At 47.6% G+C, this 21,837-nt stretch overlaps 2 protein-coding genes across 3 annotated transcripts; both read right to left on the reverse strand.

Annotated features, from left to right (window-relative positions):
• Nucleotides 1–455: 455 nt before the first annotated feature.
• Nucleotides 456–2,028, reverse strand: LOC123125823 (aspartic proteinase nepenthesin-1). The gene has a single exon (XM_044546271.1). It carries the CDS (start codon nt 2,001–2,003, stop codon nt 669–671), a length of 1,335 nt encoding a protein of 444 aa, XP_044402206.1. The 5' UTR covers nt 2,004–2,028; the 3' UTR covers nt 456–668.
• Nucleotides 2,029–5,886: 3,858 nt separating this feature from the next.
• Nucleotides 5,887–7,636, reverse strand: LOC123125824 (uncharacterized). 2 transcript variants are annotated; one of them, XM_044546272.1, is made up of 4 exons: nt 7,275–7,636; nt 7,033–7,182; nt 6,819–6,928; nt 5,887–6,727 (listed from the first exon to the last, which is right to left on the reverse strand). In XM_044546272.1, exons 1-4 carry the CDS (start codon nt 7,495–7,497, stop codon nt 6,053–6,055), a joined length of 1,158 nt encoding a protein of 385 aa, XP_044402207.1. In that variant the 5' UTR covers nt 7,498–7,636; the 3' UTR covers nt 5,887–6,052. The 2 variants fall into 2 exon arrangements, with proteins under 2 accessions (XP_044402207.1, XP_044402208.1); XM_044546273.1 differs by having other exon boundaries at nt 5,887–6,724; nt 7,275–7,632.
• Between the last annotated feature and the right edge of the window lie 14,201 nt (nt 7,637–21,837).

Here is a 21,837-nt window from a genome sequence, read left to right on the forward strand (position 1 = left end):
GGAGAGCATTGTGGCCTTGTGGGGGCTAGATGATTCATTTTCCCTTGGACTTGATACTTGATTTGGCACATAGTCAATTCGTGAAGCAATGTCTTTGATGACCACACAGTTGATTAGCACACACATGGATCAGCAACTTGCTCTTCCTGAAAGCTTTAGATTCATAATTGAGACGCCAATAAAGAGTAAGAGGCACGACTAACTTGCAAACCCCACATATTTAGACCCTTTCTGCCAGAGAAAGAGAAGAAAATTATAGTAAATTCATTCCTTTTTTAGAGCAAAGTGATAAATACTACTCCCTCTCTAAACTAATATAAGAGCGTTTACATCATTAAAGTAGTGATCTAAACACTTTTATATTAGTTTACGGAGGGAGTACTCCACTACTCCTCGTCGTTTTTCAATTTGACATTTTCTTTTGGATTTCTGTTGGTTCCAGAATCATGTGGGTGTAGGGAAGGTGACGAGGGACGCTGGTCTGTTTATTTGAAACGTGATAACTTAGATTTTCATATATGTGCGCTGCTAGGCATCTCCCTTTTTTTCCAAGTAAAACTATAAGTACTGCTCCAAATTGAGAGCATAGTCAAAGATTATCCTCGTCGCGCGTTTTCCAATTTTCGTTTTGCGAAAGAGTTATTGTAAGTACGTGCTTGCAATTGCGATCATATGTCGTGGCATTTGGTTGGCGCGAAGGAGAACTTTTGGTTGCGCACATCAAAGAGCACGTGCATGTTCTGCTGCTGGACGTTGCCGATGATGGAGATTGACGCGCCGAGGTCCTCCGGCGACCTGGCCACCGCGAGACACATCAGCCCGGCTCTGGGCTCCTGGAAGTAGTTGTCCCGCGGCAGCGCCATGGCCGCGCCGCCGTCGAAGTGGAGCACGAGCGGCGGCGTCTTGACCGCGGCCATTGCCACGCCGCTCGGCAGGGCGAAGCACAGCTCGTAGTCCTCGACGGTGCCGTTGAACACCGGGAGGCTCACCGCCTCCAGCACGGCCGTCTTCACGGCCTCGAACGCCGTCCCCGCGAGGTACGCGATGGTGCTGCCCGAGTCGACGATCGTGCCGCCGGTGCCGTCGGGCTTTATCGTGAGGCTGTCCGCCGGCACGCGCAGCCGCTTGGTCCCGAGCGAGAGCCCGACCAGCGGCACGTAGTAGTAGAAGGTCTCCTCTGCCGGGTTCGTCAGTATGGCGGTGGTCTGGATCGGGCCCGCCGTGTTGTACTTGCGCAGGTCGGCCATGGCGCCGAACAGCATCGGGCTGGTCTTGCGCTCAGCGAACGGGGTGAGGCAGTAGGAGAACCTTGGCACGGACAGCTGCGATACGAGGGACATGATCCCCGGACTGAGGCCCATGAGGCCGGAGGCGCCGGCGAGGCTCCCCGCCGAGAGCGCGCCGCATCCGAAGCCGAGGGGGAGGGAGACCTTGCTGCGCTGCACCCCGAAGGTGAAGGTCTCGGACGCGAGGAGGCCGTCCGCCTCGGCGCTGCCGTAAAGCTCGTCGTACATGCATCTGTTCCCGGTGCAGTTCTTGCCGCTGAACTGGCCCTCCTGGCACAGCCTGCTGCCGCAGGGGAGGAAGGAGAAGGAGGAGGACTTGCGGGGATCGTAGAGGGGCGGCTCGCGCTGCCTCGCCGCGCGGCCGCGCGGCAGCTCGCACTGCGTCCAGATGAGGTCGCTGCCCGTGTCGACGATGAGCGTGCGCGGCTGCGGCGGCGTGCCGATGCCCACAGTCAGCGAGTGGCCCTCGTCGCCGAGCGGGGCGAGCGGCACGTGCGCTGCTGACATGTCTCCGCCTTTGCCGATGGCATGTGCGAGCCTCGCGTTGATCCTCGCCGCCCGTGCCTTGCTGGCGCGGGCGGCATGGCCGATGACATGGGCCGTAGAGAGCGAGCTGCCGGCGTAGGGGTGGTTGAGGTCAGCTCGGAAGTCGACCGAGCCGCGGGCGGCGGTGAGGCAGCAGAGAAGCGGGAGGAAGAGATGTGGAATGCGCGCCATTCTCGGTGGACGCCTGAGAGCTCAGACTAGGACGGGCTTTAGTGAGGTCTGACGTGCTAATAATCCACACGGTGGTTGGGTGGTCGCGTCCGTTCCGTCGTCTTTGATTCCCATGATGGTCCAAAAATTTGGTCAATTCCTGAGTGTAGGCCGCTACATGGTGCCTTTCGCCGTGGAAAGCATTGGTGCGGTGGTGCCTGAAGAGTTGCACGCACATTTTTTTATCTTCGATAAAAGGGCATTTCTATTGAGCTTAACAAAACATAATGAGCGCACGCGCGGCCTCTCGGCCAACACCAACCCACACAAAGTATGCGAACCAATTTGTGGTTGAATAGTTAGAAGTATCCCTTGCCTCCAATTCGACCCCTCGACATGCCCGGTCAGTAACCGGGCGTGTCCATTAAACCCCTATTGTCCGTCCGCACAGGCATACTCATCATTTTCTTCCTCATATGCCCGATCACTTGCACGTATTTTTTTAAACCCCATATATTAAAACTTAAAATAGTTGAATACAATCATTTCTTGCGACATTCGCCACGCAAGGCAGAAAACTATTACAGAGCAAACCATCTGACCTATTATCAAAGCTAAACTTCACAATTTGGTGAGTTACCACATTGGCTTGTCTATTGATCTTGACCAGCTTCCAATTTGGTAGGAACTTGGTGATGACTATCACTTCCTTCTTCAGATCCATGAGAAATGATCTATCAAGCTTATCACGTGCAAGGAAGGAGACCACAAAAACGCAGTCCGTTTCCAAAATAATAGGCTTATGAAAAGTGATCCAATATAAAGGCCAGTGAGACACGTCCGAAGCTCCACTTCATCAACGCTGGCACACAAACAATTATAATCCCAGGAAGAGACAATGATTTCGCCTACCGAATCCCTGACAACAACCCCACACTAGCAGAGCAATTGCTGTCCACAAAACTGGCATCCACGTTAATTTTAATATGACCAGAAGGCGAAGGCTGCCATACCTCGGGACTTCTCGGAGGGGCATTAGCAGATTTTAGCCCATCTTTAACTCCCTTTCATTTGACGCCAGGGACGAACTCAGTCTTGAAATGGCAGGATGAGTACTTCGTCCAGTAGATATCCACAAAAGCTCGCTGAGTTAGAAACAAACTCTTTCCTTTTAGCAAAAATTAAACCATTGTGTAAGTATCAAGCTCTCCAGAACATGAATAAGATTTGTTCGCGAACTGGATGCGTTAGCTGATCCAATAAAATAAGCAACTAATCAGGCCCTGAGTAATTGAAAACCTCTTCCCTTGCATATTCCACAATCCTCTCAACTCCATACGCAACGCTCTTGCCTTAGGGCAAGACACCAATGCATGAAAGATACTCTCATCCTCCAATCCACAAATAGAGCACCCGCCTGAAGTTGCCTGATGATGTTTAATTCTATTAAGTTGTACCGCCAGGCTATTGGATGATGCATGCCACGCAAAAAAGTTAGATCTTCTGAGGCACATTGGCGTTCCAAATGATATTCCATAGTTACCTCTCCCCATCGGTGGCACTACTAGACTCCACTATCCTCCTTCCTCTCGTTCAGCATAAGCGCCAAATTATACGCACTTTTTACAAAGAACAATCCATTCTTTTCATAGTGCCAAGCAATAAAATCACCGTTGCCAGAGGACTGAACACACACCTTTTCCTCATCGGCAACATGGGGGTAAAAAAAGTGCTTGATTAAATTCACATCCCATCTCCTTGATTCGTTCAGAACTAATTCCGACACCCATTTGATCCTGGTTCCATTCATTTTTTCCCGAGATTTTTAGTCCAAAAATTCTAGGCAACCAATTATCTCTCCAAATATTTATACTAGAGCCGTCAAAAACTCTCCAAATAACCCCTTTTTTAAGGAGACCTAGACGATGCATAATACCTTGCCAAGTCGTCGAAGTAGACTGCGTAAAAACCATATCAAGAAGGTGGCCTTGAGGGTAATATTTTTCCTTCGTCGGTTGCACGTAATTGGTGGAGATGAAGAGAGAAGAGAAAGAAAAGAATGATTAAAGAACGAGAAAAGGTGGTCCAGGGTAGGGCCGCGTCCTACGTGGCGGACTGATCGGGCGCGTTTGCGCGCGTTCACGAGCCCTTATATCCTCTGTATGTTTGTATTTAATATGAGGGTTCGCGGATAGCCTGGATATATAGGGATGAATGAGAGGTTCGATTGAATCCTTTTTTTTTCTTCTCTCCTGTGCGGTCACTGACCGGACGCGTCCGCAAACGCTTAAGAGATATTCGAGAAGGCCGGCTATAGATGCTCTAAGCAGGCTTGTAACCCACTATTGTACTTGCTCTTTGAGGCGGAAAGGAATAGGCCAGCGCAAAGCAGCCAGCGTGCAGGAAGAGTGAAGACCGAAGCATGACGATGTCAAATGTCGCAGATGTGCGCGTGTGCATTAGAGTCCACTAGCTCTACTACTCGGGAGCAGCTGTATATAGCTCAGGGCGAGCAGTACACTCGCATCGCTCATGCCATCACGCGCTTTCCCATATAGGCCTGGCCCAGCGAGCGGAGGCAAGCGCTACTCTCCCAACGAGAGTGCAAACCGAGTTTATTTATTTATGTCTAAGAAAACTGAGTTTATTTATTTATTGATTTTTATTATTGTAGGTTTTATTTTGATTTTCAAAAGTATTAATGAGTATTAAGAAATGTTTGAGGATTTTTAAACTATTGACGAATTTTAATATTTCGTTTATGAATTCAAAAATACTTCATGAATTTGAAAAAAACAATTATTATTTTGAAATAATATCATAATTTGGATTTTTTGCAAATTAAAGAAATGTTGAACAATTTTAGAAAATGTTAAAAATTTAAAATAAATTGTTTAAATGATTGTGCATTTTGAAGGAAATTGTGGGAATGCAAATAAGTATTCAAGAATTTTAAAAATGATCTCGGATAAAAAATTGAAGTAAAACAAGAAAGGGAAAATAGGAACTGAAAACCAGGTTCTTTTAAAACAAAACCCAAGAAAACTGGTGTACAAAATAAAAAAACGGGCGGACCCTTCCCAAAACCGAGCTCAAGTTCCTAAACCGGAGGAAGAACCTTCCCAATACCGCCAGAAGGTTTCCTACACTCCCACTAATGGATTGGCCCATGCTGTCGCGAGCGATTCTTGACATGTATCGCAATTAGCAAACTACAGGCCAAATAGGTTAAAGGACTTTTATGACTATAGCATTACTGTACAACTCGGAAATGCACATCATTAGTGCATAATACTCGCATTACAGTATTATAGAAGGTTTTGCAGAACATTAGTACATTAGTACATCATTATAGCATTACAGTATTAGAGAAGGTTTTGCAGAACTTTATGTAAATTGCAGAAATCATCGCGAGACTCCCTCTAAATTACTTGCTTAAAAATGGTAAACCTAGATATCGGGTGATGTTATATCGCCAAACCCCTGGGTTAATAAATCATGATATAGTCTGAATTTTTTTAGCACTCATTCTGTTTAACAGAAACTGAATCAGTCAAAACAAAAGAGGCAACACCAAAGCGTCAGGAAGAGCAAAATGATACGGAGGGAAATAACCACCGAATGATCTAGTATATGTATTGGCCCTAGCATACTGTTAGGATTTGAACTGATCATCAGTTTCATCACTAGTATAAGAAAATGTAATCTCAACTCAAACTGAATCAGTACCCAGGAAGAAGCTCTCAAGTACTCCTCATTTGGTTGAACTGAAAGTGAACCAGCCAGACAACTGAGGCAAAATCAAAGCGTAGGAATATTACCAAAGATTAGGAATCAGATTGCACACTGACATCCACAGCAAGTATGAAGAGTACCATTTTATAATGTGAGAGCACTGACAAAGGAAACAATCAAGTATATGATCTACTCTATGTATGTATTGCCACATTTGGCCACATCTTCGTCAAAACAGAGCAAACATCTTTGTCAAAACAGAGCCAGCAGAAATGGCTGCCGGAGTTCAGAAGACATTCTCACTCACAGTACTCATTGGAGCGACGAGATATGAGCTAGCCGAGCCCTGGCGGTGGCGGTGGCGGACCGTGGAGGCGCCAAAGCCTGCACGCCCTGTTGCCGGTGCCGAAGGGGTGGCCACAAGCCTGGCAGATCGGGCCCGAACCCACGGCCGAGCTCGAGGTGGAAGAAGGCCCAATGGCCGCAGCCCGGTACTGCTGCTCACCGGCAGGGACTGGCCCCCGTGGCACACCCGCGTAGGCGTAGCTGGGGACCGGACTCGGAAGCACGTGGCCGCCGGTCTGCGCGTGCTGCGGAGGCACGTCGCCGGCGACGAAGAGGCGGTTGTAGCAAACATCGCACAAGGGCGACGAGCCCAAAACCCCCCTGGTTAGCGCTAGGCAATTATTGCACCAGCCATCAGTCGGTGCCCTTCTGAGTGGGCCGACGGCAGCCCGTGCCCGTGGCAGCGCCGCGGAAGAAGGCTGGCGGAGGCGGTGGTCGAGCTGGCGCTGGTGACCATTGGCGGTGGTCGAGCTGGCGCCGCCGTAGTGGATCTCCGGGTGCCGCGGAAGCACGTAGCTGATGACGAAAGTGCTTAAGCAATCCGCGCACAATGGCGACAAGCCCAAAAACACGATCGTGGGCCTGTTGCAACGAGGGCACGCTCGAACGAGGGGATTGACTGGAGCGCCTGGTGCGCTTGCGGAAGAGATCGCCGAAGAAGGCTGCTATGCGAAGATCCAAGAAGAAATCAATGAGTTCATGGCGGGAGGACAGCCCAAATAACGAATGAATGGAAAGTAATGCGTCGAAAATTACCCCGCCGGAGCCGGAGTGGCCGAGCGGCTGCCCTGTTCCTGTCTGCCTGGGGCCGGAGAGCGAACCATTGCCGGTCGGCGCGTGGTACGGGAAGGGCGCACTCCCAACGGCTGCAACAGAAACCAAGAAATCCAACTCCGGCATCAATGAAGAACCAAGAACCGCACGGATCAGAATCCCAGCGGCGGCCGGAGCATCTTGGGAAGGAACGCACCTGGATTGCCCCGCGGCGGCCGGAGCATCCGCTGAGATGGCATCTGCGGCGGCCGGAGCATCCCCTGAGATGGCATCTGCGGCGCCCTCCTATGCGGCTGCGACTGGGAGAATCCCCTGTACCCCGACCCGCCCCTGGCCCCGCGAGCAGCTGCAAGAAACGAGGTTACAATCCAAGAAGCGGGCATCAACGCAAGAACGAACCCCGCGCTCGTCGTATTCTTTGATTTCTTGGGCACTCACCTCCACCGGACTGGGAAGAGCCGCCGGCGGAGCCTGTAGTCGCCGCCGTCAGCCCCGCAAGCGCCTGCGAAGTCCCGGCAATGCCGTCGCCGGTTGGATTCGCCGTCGGCCCTGATGCCTGCGCCGATGTACCGGCGAGTTCGTCGCCGGCTGTAGGGTCCGTCCGCGCAGCCGGATGCCTTGTCCCGTTAAGGTTGTCGTCGGCCTTCCGCTTTTCCGCCATCTCGCCTCGGTTGAACAGCTTCGCAAGAACGCACAGATGAAAAGGAGAGGGAGGGCGCGGAAGGAAGGAAGCTACGAGAAACAATGGGAGGGGAGGACGGCGATGGATGGAGGCTATATAGACGACGGTTAGAGCGTCTCCCGCTGCAACCGATTTCAAGAAGCAGAGATTCAGGTCGGTTGATTTTGGGGGGAAGATGACAGGAAGAGCCTTGAAAATGGGCCTAATGTATTTTGGATAGCCCAGCCAGTGGCCCAAATAAGTTGGATGCATGCCTTGAAAGAGCTCCTACTCAGCTCCCCGTCCGTGTAGTCATTTGCCGGCCTATCAAACGGGCGACCTGGCAGCTCACCAGGGCGCACCCACTCCACCTCCGGGGTGCCGAATGACGTGGCAGGAGGCCAGAATGTCTTTTGGAAGATTTTTTTTCAAAAAGGTCGGGAAAACGAAACATAAATCATGACTTCAAAAAATTTCACGAGTTCATAAAATAGATAGTGGATTTGAAAAGAAGTTTACAACTTCAAAAAAGTTCATGATTTAAAAAAAGTTTGGAAATTTTAAAACAAGATTGTATATTTGAAAAATGTTCATCGATTATGTAAACCAAAATTCACGACTTTGAAAAAATTTCATGGATTTGGAGAAAAGTTCATCGATTTTGAAAAAAAGTTTACAGAATTAAAAAAAAAGTTCGTAGATTTGGGAAAAAGTTTGTCCTTGGAATTTTTTTCTGCATTTGAATATGTACATGCATTCGAAAAAAGTTTGCAGATTCCAGAAAAAGTTCAAAAGTTTCAAAAAATGTCCGTGAAAACAAAAAAGGAACAACAAAAACAGAATAAAAACCGTCGTAAAAAAACGGTTAGAAGCTTCCACAGGCTAGAAGTCCGGGCATTTAAAAAAGAAAAGAAAAAGAATAATTAAAAAGGAAAGAATAAAAATAGAATTAAAACCGTCATGAAAACCAAAAAAAGAATAATCGGCTAGAAGCTTCTAGACGCTTCCCAAAACCAGGTGGAAGCTTCGCACCTGATAGGTTGCTTCCGAAAAAAAAATATAGTGTCGTCTGCATTCGAAGAAGTAAAAAAAGGTGAAATGGGTCGAGCCCAAGTGGAGGAGTAAGCGAGCACGCAAACGCGCATGAAGCGCCGAATAAGGTTTGGCTGAATTTTAACTCATCTTTCCTACTTATAAAGGTTGGAGTTGGTGATGAGTTCACACATAGGACCACCAACCTTCAACTAAACAAATGCACCCAAACCCACATATGAGACCAACAATCTTCACCAATAAACAAATGCACTCCTACCCACATGTGGGACCAACAACCTTTACCAATAAACCAATGTTCCTCTACCTGGATCAACAACCTTCCAAAATATAAATAATTGTACATTACTCACATGTAGGACCTACCAATAATAAACAACTAAATTATACTTTTATGTGAGATCAACACTTAAAGAAAGAACATATAACAAATGCAGAAATACAACTCCAACTCAAAATAATGCTCTTATTTTTAGTTTCTTCCTAACCAATCTCTCATGCTTCTATATATTAGAACTATGAAAGTGAACAAATTGTAATTCCAAAGCGACGATAGCCATTATCCTACCCTTCTGCCCTGTGCAGTCAACTTACTAATTGTCTATTCCCATGTGTTTCAACAATAAAAAATGTCGTGTCTTACAATGACCGCTTAAGATTCTCCAAAGTTGTCGTATGATTAGTATTTTTATCCTTTTTAATCTTAAACTACACACAAAGGCTGCATGGCACAATATTTTGATGGCTTGGTAAGCCAATGACTTAACTCGTATTTTATAACTTCGTAGCAAGCGCATGGGCATTGTGCTAGTCTTGTTAAAAAGGGACTTCTAAGAAATGTTAAATGCATCTTGCTAATGATTTGCTTTGAAAGATATTGCTTTTGTTTGGAGCATGATTTGCCAATACCACTGTTGTTACATAATAAACATTGGTGTCTGAAGGCACAATGATGTCATGTCGGGCTTCCTTGATAAACTTCATCTAGTACAAAAAGGAGAAACATTCAAAATACTAATTACATCGCTATAAATACCCAAATATCCCCCCTACACCAGAGAGCCACCTGAAATTCTTTTTCCGCCGTCGCAAGTTTCTGTTCTCGTGAGATCTCATCTGGAGGCCTTCCCCGGCACTCTGCCGGAGGGCGGATCGATCACGGAGGGGCTCTAATCAACCTTACTGCCCTTCCGATGATGTGTGGGTAGTTTACTGCAGACCTACGGGTCCATAGCTAGTAGCTAGTGTTGGGGATCGTTGCAGAAATTAAAAATTCCTACGCATCACCAAGATCAATCTATGGAGAGACTACCAACGAGAGAGAGGGGAGTGTATCTTCATACCCTTGAAGATCGCGACGCGGAAGCGTTACTAGAACGCGGATGAGGGAGTCATACTCGCGGCGATTCAAATCGCGGAAGATCCGATCTAACGTCGAACGGACGGCGCCTCCGCGTTCAACACACGTACAGCCCGGGGACGTCTCCTCCTTCTTGATCCAGCAAGGGGAGAGGAGAAGTTGAGGGAGAGCTCCGGCAGCACGACGGCGTGGTGGTGGAGCTTGCAGTTCTCCGGCAGGGCTTCGCCAAGCACTACCACTAGTAGAAAACTGGGCTTTGGTCACAGGGCAATATTCACATTAGTCCCGGTTCAGTCACGAACCGGGACTAATGTGAGCATTGGTCCCGGTTCGTGCGGCCAGGGGCCTGCCGGGCCTCGTGGGGGCATTGGTCCCGGTTCGTCCGGACCCTTTGGTCCCGGTTGGTGGGACAAACCGGGACCAATGGGCCATGCTCCTGGCCCACCACCCTTTAGTCCCGGTTCATACCACAAACCGGGACTAAAGGGCAGGTCCTAGTTGCGGCCAGTGTTTAGTCCCACCTCGCCAACCGAAGGGCGCTCACACCAGTTTATAAGCCCGTCCCTCTCTGCCTTGTTGAGCTCCTCTCAAAGTGAAAATAGATGCCCTTATACAGGGAATTTGACCTAAATTCACAGTAAATTTCTTTGAATTTCATAGGAATTTATTATGAATTTAGGTTGAATATTCTCTATAGGCGCATCTATGTTCATTTTTTATAGTAAATAAAAATAAATAAACCTTAATAAAATAAACTAAACTATAGTAACTAAAATAAATAAACCTTAATAAATTAAATAAAAATAGCAGCAGTAAAATAAATAAAAATAAAATAATTAAAGTAAAATACATAAGTAATTAGAAATAAAATAAATAAGTTTTTTGTTGTAAGTAGAAACAAAACAAAACAAATAAAGCAAAAGAGAAAACAAAAAACAGAGAAAAAAAATTATGCCACCTACTGGGCCACCACGGCCTGAATACGACTTGAAACCCATCCGTGGGCCAGGATTCATGCCCGCAGAAGGCCCAGTAGGCCCCACAGGCAAAGAGAATGGTTAGGCCCGAAAGCCTGGAGTTGAGAGGAGCTCGAGAGGGTGGGCGCAGCAGCGCTTATAAACCACTCTCGAGCCCTCTCAACTAGCGAGGTGGGACTAAACTTTTGACGCGGGGCAGCACAAGGCCTTTGTCCCGGTTGGTGCCACCAACCGGGACTAAAGGGGGCATTGGTCCCGGTTCGTGGCACCAACCGGGACCAAAGGCCTTTAGTCCCGGTTGGTGCCACGAACCGGGACCAAATAGTTCCCTATATATACCCCATCGCCACAGCAGAGCACTCCACAGTGCTCTGTTTTTTCTGGCCGGCGAGGGGAGGGCATTTGGGTGCTCTAGCTCACCTCCTATGCACATGAGGTGTTCGATGAAATGTCTGAGCCACACTAGTTAATCTTTCTCCTCTCGAAACTCGACCTCCGAGCTCCATTTTCCCCGAGATTTGTCTAGGTTTAGCGGTCCGTCACGTCCCGTCCCCGTCTTCACCGCCGTCGATCGCCCGCGCCGATCTCGTCGCCAGCACCACCGTGGTGAGCCTCTTGTTCTTATCTTCTTTCTGAAAGGAAAAAATTCTTACTTTAGATAGTTACTTGTCTAATTTTGTTACTTTTATTATTCCTTCTTATTACATAGTGCGATGGTTTTGGTATCCGCCCCCGTCGGCCCTCGTCCTGTCTATGATTCGGATGTGGTATATATTATCTTTTTATAACTATTTGGTTCATTTATTGTTTATGACAAATATACCGACCAACGTGACATAGATTTTATTTATCTAGGAGGTGGTTGAACCGGAAATTCTAACCGACCCTATTGTCGAGAGGTTAAATTTAGTTGAAGAAGAAAACAATTACTTGAAGGAAAAAATAAAAAAATTGAGGAGGAGAAGATGATATTGGAGTTGCATGTTGCGGATGTCGTCGATGATCACAAGATCAAGATGGATGCAATGCGCTTGAAGATTAGAAAGATTAGAAAATATGCCATTCATACCGAGGCTTGGTATCATTATGCCGTTGGATCAATTGTTACCTTGGTTGCGATTATGATCGCATTTGTTTTCGCATTGAAATGTTTTACATAGTTTCAATGTATGGTTTAATTAATTAGATGCTCTGGAGAGCTATATATATGTTGTTAGATGAGAACTATGTATGTACTTTGGTTTTAATGTGATGATGAACTTCTATTAATTTGGTCACTTAATTATCTATTCATGATGTTCTGTAATGGTTTTTGACACACTTAATTATATATAATGCACGCAGATGAACCGGCAATGGATGTACGGTGACAGACACACCTCCGAGTACATTAAGGGCGTGCATGATTTTCTCGAAGTGGCTGAGGCAAACAAGCAGAATGGTTTTATGTGTTGTCCATGCCCTATATGTGGGAATACGAAGTCTTACTCTGACCGGAAAATCCTTCACACCCACCTGCTTTACAAGGGTTTCATGCCACACTATAATGTTTGGACGAGGCACGGAGAAATAGGGGTTATGATGGAAGACGGCGAAGAAGAAGAGGACGATGACAACTATGTGCCCCCTGAATACGGTGATGCTGCAACGGGGGAAGCTGCTGAAGATCAAGAGGAACCAGACGATGTGCCCAATGATGCTGCAAGGGGGGAAGCTGCTGAAGATCAAGAGGAACCAGTGCCCGATGATGATGATCTCCGCCGGGTCATTGTCGATGCAAGGACGCAATGCGAAAGTCAAAAGGAGAAGCTGAAGTTCGATCGCATGTTAGAGGATCACAAAAAAGGGTTGTACCCCAATTGCGAAGATGGCAACACAAAGCTCGGTACCGTACTGGAATTGCTGCAGTGGAAGGCAGAGAATGCTGTGCCTGACAAAGGATTTGAGAAGCTATTGAAAATATTGAAGAAGAAGCTTCCAAAGGATAACGAATTGCCCGACAGTACATACGCAGCAAAGAAGGTCGTATGCCCTCTAGGATTGGAGGTGCAGAAGATACATGCATGCCCTAATGACTGCATCCTCTACCGCGGTGCGTACAAGGATCTGAACGCATGCCCGGTATGCGGTGCATTGCGGTATAAGATCAGACGAGATGACCCTGGTGATGTTGACGGCGAGCCCCCCAGGAAGAGGGTTCCTGCGAAGGTGATGTGGTATGCTCCTATAATACCACGGTTGAAACGTCTGTTCAGAAACGAAGAGCATGCCAAGTTGATGCGATGGCACAGTGAGGACCGTAAGAAAGACGGGAAGTTGAGAGCACCCGCTGACGGGTCGCAGTGGAGAAAAATCGAGAGAAAGTACTGGGCTGAGTTTGCAGCTGACCCAAGGAACGTATGGTTTGGTTTAAGCGCGGATGGCATTAATCCTTTCGGGGAGCAGAGCAGCAATCACAGCACCTGGCCCGTGACTCTATGTATGTATAACCTTCCTCCTTGGATGTGCATGAAGCGGAAGTTCATTATGATGCCAGTTCTCATCCAAGGCCCTAAGCAACCCGGCAACGACATTGATGTGTACCTAAGGCCATTAGTTGAAGAACTTTTACAGCTGTGGAATGGAAACGGTGTACGTACGTGGGATGAGCACAAACAGGAGGAATTTAACCTGCACGCGTTGCTGTTTGTAACCATCAACGATTGGCCCGCTCTCAGTAACCTTTCAGGACAGACAAACAAGGGATACCACGCATGCACGCACTGTTTAGATGACACTGAAAGTATATACCTGGACAAATGCAGGAAGAATGTGTACCTGGGCCATCGTCGATTTCTTCCGACCAACCATCAATGTCGAAAGAAAGGCAAGCATTTCAAAGGCGAGGCAGATCACCGGAAGAAGCCCGCCATGCGTACCGGTGATCACGTACTTGCTATGGTCAATGATTTACACGTAATCTTTGGAAAGGGTCCCGGCGGACTAGCTGTTCCGAATGACGCTGAGGGACACGCACCCATGTGGAAGAAGAAATCTATATTTTGGGACCTACCCTACTGGAAAGAGCTAGAGGTCCGCTCTTCAATCGACGTGATGCACGTGACGAAGAACCTTTGCGTGAACCTGCTAGGCTTCTTGGGCGTGTATGGGAAGACAAAAGATACACCTGAGGCACGGGAGGACCTGCAACGTTTGCACGAAAAAGACGGCATGCCTCCGAAGCAGTATGAAGGTCCTGCCAGCTACGCTCTTACGAAAGAAGAGAAAGAAATCTTCTTTGAATGCCTGCTCAGTATGAAGGTCCCGACTGGCTTCTCGTCGAATATAAAGGGAATAATAAATATGCCAGAGAAAAAGTTCCAGAACCTAAAGTCTCATGACTGCCACGTGATTATGACGCAACTGCTTCCGGTTGCATTGAGGGGGCTTCTACCGGAAAACGTCCGATTAGCCATTGTGAAGCTATGTGCATTCCTCAATGCAATCTCTCAGAAGGTGATCGATCCAGAAATCATACCAAGGCTAAGGAGTGATGTGGCGCAATGTCTTGTCAGTTTCGAGCTGGTGTTCCCACCATCCTTCTTCAATATCATGACGCACGTCCTAGTTCATCTAGTCGACGAGATTGTCATTCTGGGGCCCGTATTTCTACACAATATGTTCCCCTTTGAGAGGTTCATGGGAGTCCTAAAGAAATATGTCCGTAACCGCGCTAGGCCAGAAGGAAGCATCTCCATGGGCCATCAAACAGAGGATGTCATTGGGTTTTGTGTTGACTTCATTCCTGGCCTTAAGAAGATAGGTCTCCCTAAATCGCGGTATGAGGGGAGACTGACTGGAAAAGGCACGCTTGGAGGGGACTCAATAATATGCAGGGACGGATATTCTTGGTCTCAAGCACACTACACAGTTCTACAGAACTCTACCTTGGTGACCCCGTATGTCGATGAACACAAGAACAGTCTGCGCTCCAAACACCCGGAGCAGTGTGACGACTGGATTACATGTGAACACATCAGGACTTTCAGCAGTTGGTTGGAAACACGTCTCAGAGGTGACACCACTGTTTGTGATGAGTTGTACTCGTTGTCCAGGGGACCATCTTCGACTGTATTGACTTACAAAGGATACGAGATAAATGGGAATACATTTTACACGATCGCCCAAGATCAAAAGAGCACCAACCAAAACAGCGGTGTCCGCTTTGATGCAGCAACCGAGAGGGGAAAGGACACATATTATGGTTACATAATGGACATATGGGAACTTGACTACGGACATGATTTTAAGGTCCCTTTGTTTAAGTGCAAATGGGTCAATCTGTCAGGAGGCGGGGTACAGGTAGACCCACAGTACGGAATGACAACAGTGGATCTGAACAATCTTGGGTACACTGACGAACCGTTCGTCCTAGCCAATGATGTGGCACAGGTTATCTATGTGAAGGACATGTCTACCAGACCGAGAAAAAGAAAAGATAAGGAAGCGAATACATCATACGATGAGCCAAAGCGCCACATAGTTCTTTCAGGAAAAAGGGACATTGTGGGAGTGGAGGGCAAGACAGACATGTCTGAAGATTATGAAAAGTTTCATGAAATTCCTCCCTTCAAAGTCAAGGCTGACCCAAGCATCCTGATAAACGATGAAGATTATCCATGGTTACGGCGCAATAAGCAAATGACACAAGCGAAGAAAAAGTGAAGACTTTCTCCCGCAACTATTATGATGATACCATGCCAACTTTGTAACAGACGAGTATGATACCATTGTCCGTTTTGTACACGAAGTGCATCTAGTTTTTGCCGTAACCCTCTCAACTTTCTTGCACATGCTATGTGGATGAAATGATGATACCATGCCAACTTTCAACCTTTTCAGAGTTCATTTGAAATGCTTTTCAATTTTAGGGTCTTATAGCTCAAAATAATTAGTAAATGCATGAAAAATAACAGGCCAAAAATTAAAAATTATGCCACCTACTGGGCCACCACGGCCTGAATACGATTAGAAACCCATCCATGGGCCAGGATTCAGGCCCGCAGAAGGCCCAGTAGGCCCACAGGCATGTACAGAGAGGTTAGGCCCGTAAGCCTGCTTTAGAGAGGAGCTCGACAGCTCAGGCGCACCGCACCTTATAAACAGGTGCGGCTCTCTCTCAGCTAGCGAGGTGGGACTAAACTCCCACCACCACGCCGCTGTGCAAGGCCATTGGTCCCGGTTGGTGGCACGAACCGGGACCAATTCCACCCTTTGGTCCCGGTTGGTGCCACGAACCGGTACTAATGAGGCTGTGGCCCCACGAGCACCTTTAGTACCGGTTCGTGGCACGAACCGGTACTAGAGTTTCTTACTAAGCAGTTTTTTAGTCCCACCTCGCTAGCTGAGAGGCACTAGGAGCGGTTTATAAGCCCTGAGTGCAGAGACGATGAAGAAGAGGCGCAATGCTCACGTTGCTTAGCTTCAAGCCTTGAGGAATAAGGTAGACTGCATGGAGCTATGTGCAGTGCAGTCTACACTATTCCGAAAGGCTTGAAGCAAATCAACGAGCATTGCGCCTCTTTTTTATTTTTAATAACTTATTACAACTCCGGACTTCTTGTGTTCCGACAAAATAAAATAAACTTTAATAAAATTTATGAAACTAAAATTAACAAAGTATTTTCTGTTCAAAACATTATAAGAAACCTCTAGTATTATTGAAACTAAAATCATATAAAATTGATGCAACTAAAATTATCGAAGTATTTTCTGTTCAAAATCATTAAAAGCAAAAAGAATTTTCATAAAGAACTTTTTTGATAGAAACTTTAATAGCAAAAAGAATTATCATAAAGTAAAATAAATAAGTAATTAGAAACAAAATAAAATAAAATAAATAAGTTTTTTGTTGTAAGTAGAAACAAAACAAAATAAATAAAGCAAAAAAGAAAACAAAAAACTAAATACAGCAAAAAGAATTTTCATAAAGAACTTTTTTTGATAGAAACTTTAATAGCAAAAAGAATTATCATAAAGTAAAATAAATAAGTAATTAGAAACAAAATAAAATAAAATAAATAAGTTTTTTGTTGTAAGTAGAAACAAAACAAAATAAATAAAGCAAAAAGAAAACAAAAAACTAAATACAGCAAAAAAAATTGTTGGGGCGCTGCCGCTGGGCCCTCCAACCCTCGGGTTTGCAAATACAGGCCCAGAAGGGCTAGAGGGCTCAACGGGCAGCGCGCCAAAGTTAGGCCCAGAAGCCTGCTATAGAGAGGAGTTCGAGACAGCAGCCGCAGCGGGGCTTATAAACCACTCCGAGCCCCTCTCAACTAGCGAGGTGGGACTAAACTTTTGGCCGCGGCGCGGGCAACAATAGGCCTTTGGTCCCGGTTGGTGGCACCAACCGGGACTAAAGGGGGGCATTGGTCCCGGTTGGTGCCACCAACCGGGACCAATGCCCCCCTTTAGTCCCGGTTGGTGCCACCAACCGGGACCAAAGGCCGCCGCTTCCCGCCCTTTGCGCTGCTGAAAAGAGGGCTTTGGTCCCGGTTGGTGGCACCAACCGGGAACTAATGCCTACCTTTAGTCCCGGTTGGTGCCACGAACCGGGACTAAAGGCTTTGCTATATAAGTTCACACCTAGGAAATTTTCAGAGTTACCTAGCAGTTGCCGCCCCGACGCCGCCAGGCTGCCCCGACGCCGCCCGCCGCCCCCGCCGTCGCCGTCGCCCGTGCCCGTCGTCGCCGTCGCCGTTGCCCGCGCCCTCGCCGTCAGCCGCGCCCCTGCCCCGACGCGCGCCGCCCCGTCCCCGTCGTCGCCGTCGCCCTGCCCCGCCCTTCGCCGCCGACATCTCTGCCCCTGCCCCGACGCGCCGCCGTCGCCTTGGTCAGGGCCGGCACTGCCCCCTTCCTCCCTGTTTTTTCTGCACATTTATATGCTTATATGTATATGTATGAGTATATGTATGTGTGTATATCTGTTTATATGTCATTTTTTTAGATCTTTTTTTTGCATTTTCTCTGTGTATATGTATGTATATATGTTCTCTGTGTATATATATGTTCATGTATATATGCAAAAGATAGATTTTTAGAAAAGTTAGAATTTTTTTCTGTTCATAGATTTTTTTGGTGATATTAATTATTGTAGAATATGCAAATGTTTGTATATTCATATGAACAATGCATTAGGCAAAACCTTTACTTTTTTTGAAATTTTTTATTTGAACATTTTTTTATGAATGAGAGGAAAAAGGAAAATAAGAAGAGGAAGAAAGGAGAAGAAGAGGAGAGGAAGAAGAGGAGAAATAAATAAGAAGAGGAAAAAGAAGAAAAAGAAGAGGAGAAGAAGAAAGGAATAGAAGAGAAGAAGAAAAAATAGAAAAATTCTATTTTTTCTTCTTCTCTCCTCTATTCCTTTCTTCTTCTCCTCTTTTTTTCTTCTTTTTTTCTTCGATCTTCTCCTCTATTCCTTTTCTTCTTCTCCTCTTTTTGTTTCTTCTTCGTTTTCTTATGTTTTATCGGGTCTGTCGTCGTCGATATACCCCTCTCCCGATAACTTCAACACGAGGGGGGGTCGATATACCCCCTCCCCGATAATATTATTTTCCCATGTACGTTCATTGTCGTTGTCGATATAACCCCCTCCCGATAACTTCAACACGTGGGGGGGGGTCGATATACCCCCTCCCCGATAACATTATTTTCCCATGTATGTATGTCGTCGTTGTCGATATATATAACTCCCTCCCAGATAACTTCGACATGATGGACGGTCGATATTTATACCCCCTCTCGACCGTGATAACTTATACCACGGGAGCACCCCCCGGCCCTCTCGCTCGACCAAAACTCTCGAGGACACCCAAACCGTAGAAAAAAACGATGTCGGTCTCCTACCCCCTCCCGCCGCGCCCCTACCCTTGAAGCGTTGCTGAGGCCACCCCAAACCCGGAATAAGCTAGGTCTACGTTTGCACTAACCACCTGCTGTCATGTTTGTGTAATAATTGCCATGTTCTAATATTTGCAGAAACAATGGAGCACGGACGAGACGAGCAAGCAGAAGAGGTGTTGGGGGACATAATCTTAGCCGGAGGTGATATCTTGTCGTATCTTAACGACAATGATGGTCTGGAAGAACAGGGTGAAGAAGCAGGCTACAGTGATCGAAGAGTGGAGGAGGAAAGACATGATTATGATGGCTCCGGTGACCCAATGCTGGTGCAAGAAGGAGCCCGTGGTGACGGCTCCGGTGACCGAACAGAGTCCGGCCAGGTAAATATATTAGTTAAGCCTGTGCTGACTAGCTAATTGATGCATTCATTGTTTTGGTATGTACACATATTAATTAACACTCGTCTTTCTTCTTTTTTCTAGCCCTCCGGATCGAGCACAACTGCGGTAAAGAGACGAGGCCCGAAGAGAAAGTTGCGCTCGGATGAAAGGTTTGAGATCACAGCAATCGCGCGCGACGGCCAACCGATTGAACCCATCCGGACAAAGGATGCATTTGCTGCTCAGTGCGGGGTTCTAGTTAGGGACAAGATCCCGATCAGCATCCACCAATGGTATAAGCCTAAGAAGGAAGACCCTGAGGTGTCTTATGTCAATGATATGCAGAAAGATGATCTTTGGACTGAGCTGAAGGCAAATTTCACCCTACCGCCAGAGGAGGATCCGGAGAAGCCAGTTAAAGAGCAATTAATCAAGTCTCATGCTCTTAAGAAGATGGCAGACCTATTCAGGAGGTGGAAGAATGAGCTGAAAACGTTTGTCGACAAAGAAGAGACACCAGAATTCATCGGCCGGTATGAGAAGATCAGAGATCACTGGCCCGCATTTGTGGCCCACAAGACATCGGAAAAGAGTAAGAAGATGTCAGCGACAAACAAGAAGAATGCTGCGAAGAAGAAGCTTCACCATCGCACGGGGTCAGGTGGCTACCTCAAAGCCCGGCCTAAGTGGGCCAAGGCTGAGAATGATCTGCTTGAAAAAGGGATCGAACCACAGACAATGAACTGGACAGACCGTTGCCGGACTTGGTTCTTCGGGGCTGGCGGAACCTTGGACCCTGTATCAGGGAGGTGCGTTTGGACGAACGAGCTTTTGAGAATACCAGTCAAGAAGATTCAGCAATATATCGATGCAGCGCAGGAAGGGACGTTCGTTCCAGACAGAGAGAACGACGAGCTCACAATGGCCCTCGGGAATCCTGAGCACCCTGGACGGACACGAGGCACGCCAGGCTCCGTTCCGTGGAAGGCTGGTTTTCCGGACGCAGGCGGTTACAAAAGCCAGGAGAGGAGGAAAAAAATGGAGCAGACCCAAATTCAGAAGCTGCACAAAAGGGTTCAAACGCTAGAGGAACGAGACAGCAATCGACATGCCGAAACTACCCCGAGCTACCCCGCCATCTCAGCGGAGAAGCAGCGTGGCTTCCACCGAGCTGCTTCAGCTGGAGCATGTCTTGACGGCTCCTGCTAGCTACCCCGTGGATGCTATCACGGAGTCTCAACATTGCCACCTTATGGCGCAATGGCAGAACTTCAAAGTCAAGGCGGCTGTTGGCTCTGTTTTACCTCCTGAACCCGGCGCAACCTACCATTGCCGGCCGATTCCAGAAGGATATGCTAGGGTGATGGTGGATGAAATAACGGAGGGATTTGAGGACCTCCAGCTTGACCACCCTACCGGTGAAGGGGAGACTCGGCTGGGTTTAGCTCTGAAGACTCCGTGCCTATGGCGGAAGGAGCTCATCAACCTTCCGAACTGGACGGCTCCGGCGAGTAAGGGCAGTCCGCCTCCTCCTCCGCCTCCTCCTCCGGCGAGTGATCAGGGCACTCAGCCTCCTTCTCCGGCGCGTGGCGGCACTCCGCCTCCTCCTCCGCCTCCTCCTCCGGCGAGTGATCAGGGCACTCAGCCTCCTTCTCCGGCGCGTGGCGGCACTCCGCCTCCTTCTCCGCCTGCGCCGGCGCGCCAGAGCAGCCAGCCTCCTCCTTCTCCGCCTCGTCAGCAAGGGCGGAAGAGACCCGCCGCCGCTGCGGCTGCTCCGGCGCGTCGTAGTCCTTCTCCTCCGCCTCGTAAGCAAGGAAAGAAGACAGCCGCAGCCGCTCCGTCTGCTCTGCCGGCGTCTAGCAGTACAGCTGCCAGAGGCGGGAGGCAATACAGATTCGGTCCTTCTCTGAAGACTCCAGAGAAGTTACCATACGAGAGGACCAAGGAGGAAACCAGGAAGATCGTGCGAGCCGAAGTGACAAACTTCTTTGAAGGGGTGAAAGCAAAGAAACATCCACCTCCGGAGGAGAAGGTAGATCCGGTGAAAGCAAAGCGCACTCTGGCTGCCCTGACAAAACCACCAAAGTCTCCGCCGAGAGGCAACTATGAGCGCATTCTTGCAAAGACATATGCCAAAGCGGAGCGGTCGGGAAGTACTGTCAGTGATCAAAGGTTAAAAGAACGACGAGCTGGGAAAAAAATTGCCCAGCTCGGCGAACAAGCGAACCAATCGTGCCCCCGCTCAAGGTGTCAAAAGACATCGTCGCTAATGATCCGAGGATGGTGCCCGGTTATAGCAATCTTGGAGATTACCTGCCCGACGATGTACATTATGAAATCATGGAGGTGGACGAACACAAATACCATTACGGGAAGCCTCTCGTCAAAGATGAAAGATCTCTAACAACGATGATGCGAAGATTACATGATTGGTACATGAAAACCTGCAGAGAGTCTGATGGGATGAGTACTTTGACGCTGAGAGTTAAACCGGAGCATGACCTCGTTGGAATTGAACTGCTGAATGTTCCATTTGAGGATTTCTTCCAGTTTTACAATCAAAAGGCCCTCGATAAAACAACGATCACTTGCTACTGTCTGTAAGTAGTACTACTTCTGTCATTAAGTCTCTCTATATAGGTCAGCTCTTTCATTGCATGTATTTATAATTATCCTCACTATATTATGC

This window comes from Triticum aestivum, chromosome 5D (assembly GCF_018294505.1).
Source record: "Triticum aestivum cultivar Chinese Spring chromosome 5D, IWGSC CS RefSeq v2.1, whole genome shotgun sequence".
NCBI classification, from domain to species: domain Eukaryota; kingdom Viridiplantae; phylum Streptophyta; class Magnoliopsida; order Poales; family Poaceae; genus Triticum; species Triticum aestivum.